Here is a 10,347-nt window from a genome sequence, read left to right as displayed (position 1 = left end):
CTATGAGTACAAGAACAGATGTCTACTCCTGTCTCCCACCTCCCTTTCTACTGGTTAACTCTATATGCTTTGGGGGACTCCCAACTGCCAAACAAATGTGCTATTCCTTCTTATGTTGCTGGCACATGGGCAGGTCCATTGATAGCTGCATAGAAAGCTTAGACAGGGTTCTCTGACAAGAAGTGAAGGGTTAGGGATGTGTTTTTTCCTATGCATCTGCCTTCTTCTCTGACTGAAGCTTTCCTTTGCTGTTTAGTGACTCCAGAAGGATCGACTTCACAAGTTAGTACAGGATCTTCTGTTCAGAAGACCAGTCTTGAGAGAGAATCAGCTGTCAGGGCTCCTCTTGGCTCTGTCAAAGGTACTTGAGTTTTAGGTGACTTCCTATGTCTACAAATCCTACTTTGCCTTATTCAATTTTGTGCTTTGTCTTCTCCCCCTTGAGTCACCAGACCACATTTTTGCCCCTCATATCATATCCTGTCTTCCTCTTATGACCTGAGTATATCATTTCATCTATTGGCTCTGTCTCCTATCTCTCAGGGAACCCCTTTGGGTTTTAATCTTTTTTTTAATATTTGCAATATCTCAATAAATTAAATGGATAAATTTTATTACATGAAATTAAAGCCTTTTGCACAAACAAAATCAATGCAACCAAAACTAGCAAGAAATTGGGGGGGAAGGTGATCTTAAGCAGCCTATTTCACTTCCATAAACACTTCAAAGGTGGAAAGAGGAATCTAGAGCCAGGTGAGATTTTGAGGTGGGGGCACTTAAGGTTGCAGGGAGACAGGAAGAGACATCTCCCATTGTCTCCTCCTAGCATTACCAGGAAATTGATGATTAATTCTTGCTGTGCTCACTTTGACACAAGCTGTCCCCTCCTATGAGTACAAGGACAGATGTCTACTCCTGTCTCCCACCTCCCTTTCTATGACTGGTTAACTCTATATGCTTTGAGGACTCCCAACTGCCAAACAAATGTGCTATTCCTTCTTATGTTGCTGGCACATGGGCAGGTCCATTGATAGCTGCATAGAAAACTTAGACAGGGTTCTCTGACAAGAAGTGAAGGGTTAGGGATGTGTTTTTTCCTATGCATCTGCCTTCTTCTCTGACTGAAGCTTTCCTTTGCTGTCTTGTCACTCCAGAAGAATCAAAATCACAAGTTAGGATGGGATCTTCTCCCCAGAGGACCAGTCTTGAGAGAGAATCAGCTGCCAGGACTCCTCCAGGCTCTTTCAAAGGTACTTGAAAGTGAAAGGTCACTTCCTATGTCTACAAATCCTTCTTGCCTTATTCAATTTTGTGCTTTGTCTTCTCTCCCTCGAGTCACCAGACTACATTTTTGCCCCTCATATCATATCCTGTCTTGCTCTTATGACCTGAGTATATCATTTCATCATTTCACCTATTGGCTCTGTCTCCTATCTGTTAGGGAACCCCTTTGGTTTTTAATCTTTTTTTTAATATTTGTAATATCTCAGTAAGTTAAATGGATAAATTTTATTACATGAAATTAAAACCTTTTGCACAAACAAAATCAATGCAACCAAAACTAGCAAGAAATTGGGGGGGAAGGTGATCTTAAGCAGCCTATTCCACCTCCATAAACACTTCAAAGGTGGAAAGAGGAATCTAGAGCCAGGTGAGATTTTGAGGTGGGGGCACTTAAGGTTGCAGGGAGACAGAAAGAGACATCTCCCATTGTCTCCTCTTAGCATTACCAGGAAATTGATGATTAATTCTTGCTGTTCTCACTTTGACACAAGCTGTCCCCTCCTATGAGTACAAGGACAGATGTCTACTCCTGTCTCCCACTTCCCTTTCTATGACTGGTTAACTCTATATGCTTTGAGGACTCCCAACTGCCAAACAAATGTGCTATTCCTTCTTATGTTGCTGGCACATGGGCAGGTCCATTGATAGCTGCATAGAAAACTTAGACAGGGTTCTCTGACAAGAAGTGCAGGGTTAGGGATGTGTTTTTTCCTATGCATCTGCCTTCTTCTCTGACTGAAGCTTTCCTTTGCTGTCTTGTCACTCCAGAAGAATCAAAATCACAAGTTAGGATGGGATCTTCTCCCCAGAGGACCAGTCTTGAGAGAGAATCAGCTGCCAGGACTCCTCCAGGCTCTTTCAAAGGTACTTGAGTTTAGGTCACTTCCTATGTCTACAAATCCTTCTTGCCTTATTCAGTTTTGTGCTTTGTCTTCTCTCCCTCGAGTCACCAGACTACATTTTTGCCCCTCATATCATATCCTGTCTTGCTCTTATGACCTGAGTATATCATTTCACCTATTGGCTCTGTCTCCTATCTGTTAGGGAACCCCTTTGGTTTTTCATCTTTTTTTTAATATTTGTAATATCTCAGTAAGTTAAATGGATAAATTTTATTACATGAAATTAAAACCTTTTGCACAAACAAAATCAATGCAACCAAAACTAGCAAGAAATTGGGGGGGAAGGTGATCTTAAGCAGCCTATTCCACCTCCATAAACACTTCAAAGGTGGAAAGAGGAATCTAGAGCCAGGTGAGATTTTGAGGTGGGGGCACTTAAGGTTGCAGGGAGACAGAAAGAGACATCTCCCATTGTCTCCTCTTAGCATTACCAGGAAATTGATGATTAATTCTTGCTGTTCTCACTTTGACACAAGCTGTCCCCTCCTATGAGTACAAGGACAGATGTCTACTCCTGTCTCCCACTTCCCTTTCTATGACTGGTTAACTCTATATGCTTTGAGGACTCCCAACTGCCAAACAAATGTGCTATTCCTTCTTATGTTGCTGGCACATGGGCAGGTCCATTGATAGCTGCATAGAAAACTTAGACAGGGTTCTCTGACAAGAAGTGCAGGGTTAGGGATGTGTTTTTTCCTATGCATCTGCCTTCTTCTCTGACTGAAGCTTTCCTTTGCTGTCTTGTCACTCCAGAAGAATCAAAATCACAAGTTAGGATGGGATCTTCTGCCCAGAGGACCAGTCTTGAGAGAGAATCAGCTGCCAGGACTCCTCCAGGCTCTTTCAAAGGTACTTGAGTTTAGGTCACTTCCTATGTCTACAAATCCTTCTTGCCTTATTCAGTTTTGTGCTTTGTCTTCTCTCCCTCGAGTCACCAGACTACATTTTTGCCCCTCATATCATATCCTGTCTTGCTCTTATGACCTGAGTATATCATTTCACCTATTGGCTCTGTCTCCTATCTGTTAGGGAACCCCTTTGGTTTTTCATCTTTTTTTAATATTTGTAATATCTCAGTAAGTTAAATGGATAAATTTTATTACATGAAATTAAAACCTTTTGCACAAACAAAATCAATGCAGCCAAAACTAGCAAGAAATTGGGGGGGAAGGTGATCTTAAGCAGCCTATTCCACCTCCATAAACACTTCAAAGGTGGAAAGAGGAATCTAGAGCCAGGTGGGATTTTGAGGCGGGGGCACTTAAGGTTGCAGGGAGACAGGAAGAGATATCTCCCATTATCTCCTCCTGGCATTACCAGGAGATTGATGATTAATTCTTGCTGAGCCCACTTTGACACAAGCTGTCCCCTCCTATGAGTACAAGGACAGATGTCTACTCCTGTCTCCCACCTCCCTTTCTATGACTGGTTAAATCTATATGTTTTGGGGACTCCCAACTGCCAAACAAATGTGCTATTCCTTCTTATGTTGCTGGCACATGGGCAGGTTCATTGATAGCTGCATAGAAGCCTTAGACAGGGTTCTCTTACAAGAAGTGATGGGTTAGGGATGTGTTTTTTCCTGTGCATCTGCCTTCTTCTCTGACTGAAGCTTTCCTTTGCTATCTAGTCACTCCAGAAGGATCAACATCACAAGTTAGGACAGGATCTTCTCCCCAGAGGACCAGTCTTGAGAGAGAATCAGCTGCCAGGACTCCTCCAGGCTCTTTCAAAGGTACTTGAGTTTAGGTCACTTCCTATGTCTACAAATCCTTCTTCTCTTATTCAATTTTGTGCTTTGTCTTCTCCCCCTCGAGTCACCAGGCCACATTTTTGCCCCTCATATCATATCCTGTCTTCCTCTTATGACCTGAGTATATCATTTCACGTATTGGCTCTCTATCTCTTAGGGAACTCCTTTGGTTTTTCATCTTTTTTTAATATTTGTAGTATCTCAGTAAGTTAAATGGATAAATTTTATTACATGAAATTAAAACCTTTTGCACAAACAAAATCAATGCAGCCAAAACTAGCAAGAAACTGGGGGGAAAGATGATCCTAAGCAGCTCTATTCTACCTCCATAAACACCACAGGCAATACAAAGGTGGAAAAAGGAATCTAGAGCCTCGTGGGATCTTGAGGCAGGGGCACTTGGAGTTGCAATGAGACAGAAGAGACATCTCCCATTGTCTCCTCCTACCACAACTGAGGGATTGACGCTTAATTCTGGCTGTGCTAGCTTTGACAGAAGTTGTCCCCTCTTATGAGTACAAGGACAGATGTCTATTCCTGTCTCCCACCTCCCCTTCTATGGCTGGTTAAGTCTATCTGCTTTGGGAGACGCCCAACAACCACACAAAGTTGATTTCCCTTTATATGTGTGCAGGCACCTGAGCAGGTGGATTAAGAGTTGCATAGAGAACTTAGGCAGGGATCTCTGAAAAAAATGAGAAGATTCAAGGAGGTGTCTGTCTCAGGGTATCTGCCTCTTTCTCTGATTGAAGTTTTTTTTTGCTGTCTAGTCACTCCAGAAGGATCGACTTCACAAGTTAGTATGGGATCTTCTGTTCAGAAGACCAGTCTTGAGAGAGAATCAGCTGTCAGGGCTCCTCTTGGCTCTCTCAAAGGTACTTGAGTTTTAGGTGACTTCCTATGTCTACAAATCCTTCTTGTCTTATTCAATTTTGTGCTTTGTCTTCTCCCCCTCGAGTCACCAGGTCAAATTTTTGTCCCTCATACCATAACCTATCTTCCTCTTATGACCTGAGTATATCATTTCACTTATTGGCTCTGACTCCTGAATCTTAGGGAAGCCCCTTTGGTTTTTCTTTTTCTTTCTTTTTTTTTTTTTTTAACAATTGTAATATCTCAGTAAGTTAAATGGATAAATTTTATTACATGAAATTAAAACCTTTTGCACAAACAAAATCAATGCAGCCAAAACTAGCAAGAAATTGGGGGGGAAGGTGATCTTAAGCAGCCTATTCCACCTCCATAAACATTTCAAAGGTGGAAAGAGGAATCTAGAACCAGGTGGGATTTTGAGGCGGGGGCATTTAAGGTTGCAGGGAGACAGGAAGAGACATCTCCCATTGTCTCCTCCTATCATTACCGGGAGATTGATGATTAGTTCTTGCTGAGCTAGCTTTGACACAAGCTGTCCCATTCTATGAATACAAGGTCAGATGTCTATTCCTGTCTCCCACCTCCCTTGCTATGACTAATTAAATCTATATGCTTTGGGGGACTCCCAACTGCCACACAAGGGAGATTTCCCCCTTCTATTCATGCAGGCACCTGAACAGGTCAATTAAAGACTGCATAGAGGGTTCAGGCAGGGATCTCTGAAAAAAATGAGAAAATTCAGGGAGGTGTCTGTCTCAGGGTATCTGTCTCTTTCTCTGATTGAAGTTTTTCTTTACTGTCTAGTGACTCCATGTGGACCAACACCCCAAGGCAGTATGGACCCTCCTGTCCAGAGAAATAACTTTGAGAGGGCATCAGCTGTAAGGGCTCCTCAAATCTCTGTCCCAGGTATTTGGGCTTTTAGGGGATCTCATGTCACTACTCTTACCCACATCCTTTTTATCTTAACCACTCCTCTTCTTTGTCTTCTCCCTCTTAGGTACTTGTGTCCCATCTTTACCTCTCATACCACATCATGTATTCCTCCTGTCACTTGAGCATAACATAATTCTAAAGGCGATGTATCTATTTCCTTGGGAAATCCCTTTGGCTTTTCATCTTTTGTTTTTCTAACAATTGTGATATCTCAGGAATTTAAATGGATAGTTGATTACATGAAAGTAAAACATTTTTTCACAAACCAAATCAATGCAGCCAAAGTTAGCAAGAGACTGGGGAAAATTTTGATCCTGGCAGTCTTGTTCCACCCCCATCAACCTGCAGGAATATCTACTATTAGTCCAAATCCAGAAGCACTTGAAAGATGGTGAGATGAATCTAGAGCCAGTTGGGTAGAGAGCACCTATGCATTTAGGGATAAAGGAAAAGACATCTTACATTGTCAGCCACTGGCATTTCCAAAGCATAGGCAACTGAGCCCACTTGTGCTGGCTTCTACACAGGAGTTTTTCCTTCCTAGTACAAGTAAAGGAGTTGGATCCTGTCTCCCATTTCCCTTTCCAGGGCTAGTTAGATCTGGCTTCTCTGGAAGGCTCTCAACAGTCACACAAAAGACATGTCCCCTCTTATGTTTTCTGGCACCTGAGCAGCATCTTCCAAGTACATACAATGCTTTAGGCAGGCATCTCTGGAAAAGATATGAAGAAGAGTCAGGGAAGTGTGTGTCTCAGTGTATTTGCCTCTTTCATTGAATGTAGCTTTCCTTTGCTGTCTAGTGATTCCAAATGAATAACCATAAGACAGCTTGGAATCTCTTATTCAGAGGATCACCCTTGAGTGGGCATCAGCTGTCAGGCCTCCTCAAAGCTCTGTTCAAGATATTTGAGTTTTAAGAGACCTCTTGTCTCTACTACCCAGTTCCTTCCCATCTTACCCATGTCCTTTGCTAACCAGGCCTTACCTATGACCCTCATATCACATCATGTCTCCCTCCTGTCACCCGAGCAGAATATATTGCTTACTGGCAGTGTCTCAAGTCCCTGCGCGCTTCCCCCATGGTTTTTCATCTTTGAAAGAATAACAATATCTCAGGAATTAAAACAGATAATTTTGATTACATGAAATTAAAACTTTTTTGCAAAATGAAATCAATGCTGCCAAAATGAGCAGAAAACTGAGGAGAAATATGATTTGGACAATCCTATTCCACCCCATCAATCTATAACAATATGTACCATTAATCCAAATCCAAAAGCATTTCAAGGATACAAAGGCAAATCTAGAGCCACTTGGGATCTTGAGATGGGATCACCTATGTGTTAAGGGAGACAGGAAAAGATATCCTCCACGTCTCCCATAGGCATTCCCAAAGCATAGGCAACTGAGTCTAACTGTGTTGACTTTTAAACAGGAGTTGTCCCTTCCTATGAGTCCAAGGAGAGGTGTTAGCTCCAGTCTCTGATGTGCATTTTCTGGGCTGGTTAAGTCTGTCTGTTCTGGGGACTCCCAACTGCCAAACAAATGTGCTATTCCTTCTTATGTTGCTGGCACATGGGCAGGTCCATTGATAGCTGCATAGAAGACTTAGACAGGGTTCTCTGACAAGAAGTGGAGGGTTAGGCATGTGTTTGTTCCTGTGCATCTGCCTCCTTCTCTGACTGAAGCTTTGCTTTGCTGCCTAATGACTCCAGAGGGATTGACATCACAAACTGGTATGGGATCTTCTGTTCATAGCACCAGTCCTAAGAGAGAATCAGCTGTCAGAACTCCTCCAGGCTCTGTCAAAGGTATTTGAGTTTTAGGTGACTTTCTATGTCTACAAATCCTTCTTGCCTTTTTCAGTTTTGTGTTTTGTCTTCTCTCCCTCGGGTTGCAAGGCCACATCTTTGCCTCTCATGCTACATCTTGTCTTCTCTTATGATCTGAGTGTATCATATCACCTATTGGCTCTGTCTCCTGTCTCTTAGGGAAGCTTCTTTGGTTTTTCATCTTTTTTAACAATTGTAGTATCTCAGTAAGTTAAATGGATAAATGTTATTACATGAAATTAAAACCTTTTGCACAATGAAAATCAATGCACCCCACATTTGCAGGAAAAAAATGCAGGGAAAGGTGATCCTAAGCAGCTCTATTCTACCTCCATAAACACCACAAGCACTTCAAAGGTGGAAAAAGGAATCTAGAGCCAGATCGGATCTTGAGGCAGGGGCACTTAAGGTTGCAGGGAGACAGGAAGAGACATCTCCTATTATCTCCTCCTAGAGTTACTGAAGGATTGACAATTAATTCTTGCTGTGCTATCTTTGACTTGAGTTGTCATCTCCTATGAGTACAAGGACAGATATCTACTCCTGTCTCCCACCTCCCCTTCTATGGCTGGTTAAGTCTATGTGCTTTGGGAGACTCCCAACAGCCACACAAAGGATATTTCCCCGTATATTCATGCAGGCACCTGAGCAGGTTGATTAAATGTTGTATAGAGGGCTTAGGCAAGGATTTCTGAAAAAATGAGAAGAAGATTCAGGGAGGTGTCAGTCTCAGGGCATCTCCCTCTTTCTCTGACTGAAATTTTCCTTTGCTGTTTAGTGACTCCACATGGATCAACACCTCAGGGTAGTATGGAACCTCTTGTTCAAAGGAGTAACTTTGAGAGGGCATCAGCTATAAGAGCTCCTCAAAGCTCTGTCCCAGGTACTTGTGCTTTTAGGTGACTTCATGTCACTACTCTTACCCACATCCTTTTTGTCTTACCCCCTCCTCTTCTTTGTCTTCTCTCTCTTAGGTACTTGTGCCCCATCTTTACCTCTCATGCCACATCATGTCTTCCTCTTCTCACTTGAGTATAATATGATTCTAAAGGCAATGTATCAGTTCTTTTGGGGAGTCCCTCTGGCTTTTCATCATTTATTTTTAACAATTGTGATATCTCAGGAAGTTAAATGGATAATTTTGATTACATGAAAGTAAAACATTTTTTCACAAACCAAATCAATGCAGCCAAAGTTAGCAAGAGACTGGGGGAAATTTTGAAACTGGCAGTCTTATTCCACCCCATAAACCTGCAGGAATATCCACCATTAGTCCAAATCCAAAAGCACTTAAAAGATGTTGAGATGAATCTAGAGCCAGTTGGGTGGAAAACACCTGTGTGTTTAGGGAGACAGGAAAAAACATCTTACATTGTCAACCACTGGCATTGCAAAGGCATAGGCAGCTGAGCCTGCTTGTGCTGGCTTCTACAAGGAGTTTTTCCTTCCCAGTACAAGTAAAGGAGTTGGCTCCTGTTTCCCATTTCCCTTCCAGGGCTAGTTAGATCTGACTCCTCTGAGAGGCTCTCAACAGCCACAGAAAACAGATGTCCCCTCTCATATTTGCAGGCACTTGAGCATCTCCTTCCAAATGCATGCAAAGCTTTAGGCAGGCGTCTCTGGAAAAGGGGTAAAGAAGAGTCAGGAAAGTGTGTGTCCCAGTGCATTTGCCTCTTTCTTTGACTGAAGTTTTCCTTTTCTGTCTAGTGATTCCAGATGGATCACCACAAGGCAATTTGGGATCTCCTCTCCCTAGGAGCGACCTTGACAGGGCATCAGCTAACAGGACTCCCCAAAGCTCTGTTCAAGGTATTTGAGTTTTAGGAGATCATACATTTCTGTTCCGGTCTCTGTTACCCAGTTTTTTTCTTCTCTCCCCCTTTCCTCTCCCATTGTGGCCCAGCCTCAGCTTTGACTTTCATGTCACATCAAGTTACCATCTTGGGATCTGAGCATATCCTGGCTTCTACACAGCCAGGATTCTTCTAATTGTGTGTCAGGTTCCCTTTTTCATCTTTGTAAGAATAGCAATATCTCCAGAATTAAAACAGATAATTTTGTTTACATGAAATTAAAACATTTTTTGCTAAATGAAATCAATGCTGCCAAAATTAGCAGAAAACTGAGGGGAAATCTGATTCAGGCAGTCCTATTCTACTTCCTCAATCTGTAAGAATATCCAATAGCCCAAATTCCAAAGAATTTCAAGGATAGTAAGGCAAATCTAGAGCCAATTTGACGTTTGAAGTGAGGGTATCTATGTGATCAGAAAGACAGGAAGAAATAACATCCAGTCTCTCCCACTAATATTCCAAGATATAGATGATTGAGTGTAACTGTGCTGGCTTCTAAACAGGAGTTGTCCATTCCTGTGGGTACAACGAGGGCTTTCTGTTCCTGCTTCTGACATACTTTTCCAGCAATGGTTACCTCTGGCTGCTCTGGGGGATTCCCAACCTCCACATAAAGGAGATGTCCCTTCTTATGACCTGAACAGGTTAATTGATTGCTGCATGGAAAACTTAGACAGGGTCCTCTGACAAGAAGTAAAGGGTTAGGGATGTGTCTGTCCCTATTTGCTCGCTTCTCTGATTGAAGCTTTCCTTTGCTGTCTAGTGACTCCAGCACTACGGTGCTGATCCACTACAGTGGATCAACACTACAAGGCAGCATGGTATTTTCTCTCCAGAGCAGCAACCTTGAGAGGGCTTCTGCTGTCAGGGCTCCTCAAAACTCTATTCAAGATATTTGAGTTTTAGGATACCTC

General features: G+C 42.5%; 1 protein-coding gene across 1 annotated transcript in view; it reads left to right on the top strand.

The window, feature by feature from the left end:
- Positions 1-260: 260 nt before the first annotated feature.
- Positions 261-10,347, top strand: part of LOC127563473 (sp110 nuclear body protein-like) — a 56,535-nt gene continuing 46,448 nt past the window's right edge. Inside the window, exons 1-9 of the mRNA XM_051999985.1 lie at positions 261-361; positions 1,155-1,250; positions 2,053-2,148; positions 2,940-3,035; positions 4,710-4,814; positions 5,617-5,721; positions 7,455-7,559; positions 8,359-8,463; positions 9,288-9,389. Of these exons, the coding sequence (XP_051855945.1) occupies positions 1,178-1,250; positions 2,053-2,148; positions 2,940-3,035; positions 4,710-4,814; positions 5,617-5,721; positions 7,455-7,559; positions 8,359-8,463; positions 9,288-9,389 (787 nt within the window). The 5' untranslated portion in view covers positions 261-361; positions 1,155-1,177. The remainder of the gene's footprint in view (positions 362-1,154; positions 1,251-2,052; positions 2,149-2,939; positions 3,036-4,709; positions 4,815-5,616; positions 5,722-7,454; positions 7,560-8,358; positions 8,464-9,287; positions 9,390-10,347) is intronic.

The sequence above is a fragment of the Antechinus flavipes genome, chromosome 4 (genome assembly GCF_016432865.1).
Source record: "Antechinus flavipes isolate AdamAnt ecotype Samford, QLD, Australia chromosome 4, AdamAnt_v2, whole genome shotgun sequence".
NCBI classification, from domain to species: domain Eukaryota; kingdom Metazoa; phylum Chordata; class Mammalia; order Dasyuromorphia; family Dasyuridae; genus Antechinus; species Antechinus flavipes.
Note: the sequence above shows the minus strand (reverse complement) of the source record. Positions and strands in the feature narration are given on the sequence as shown.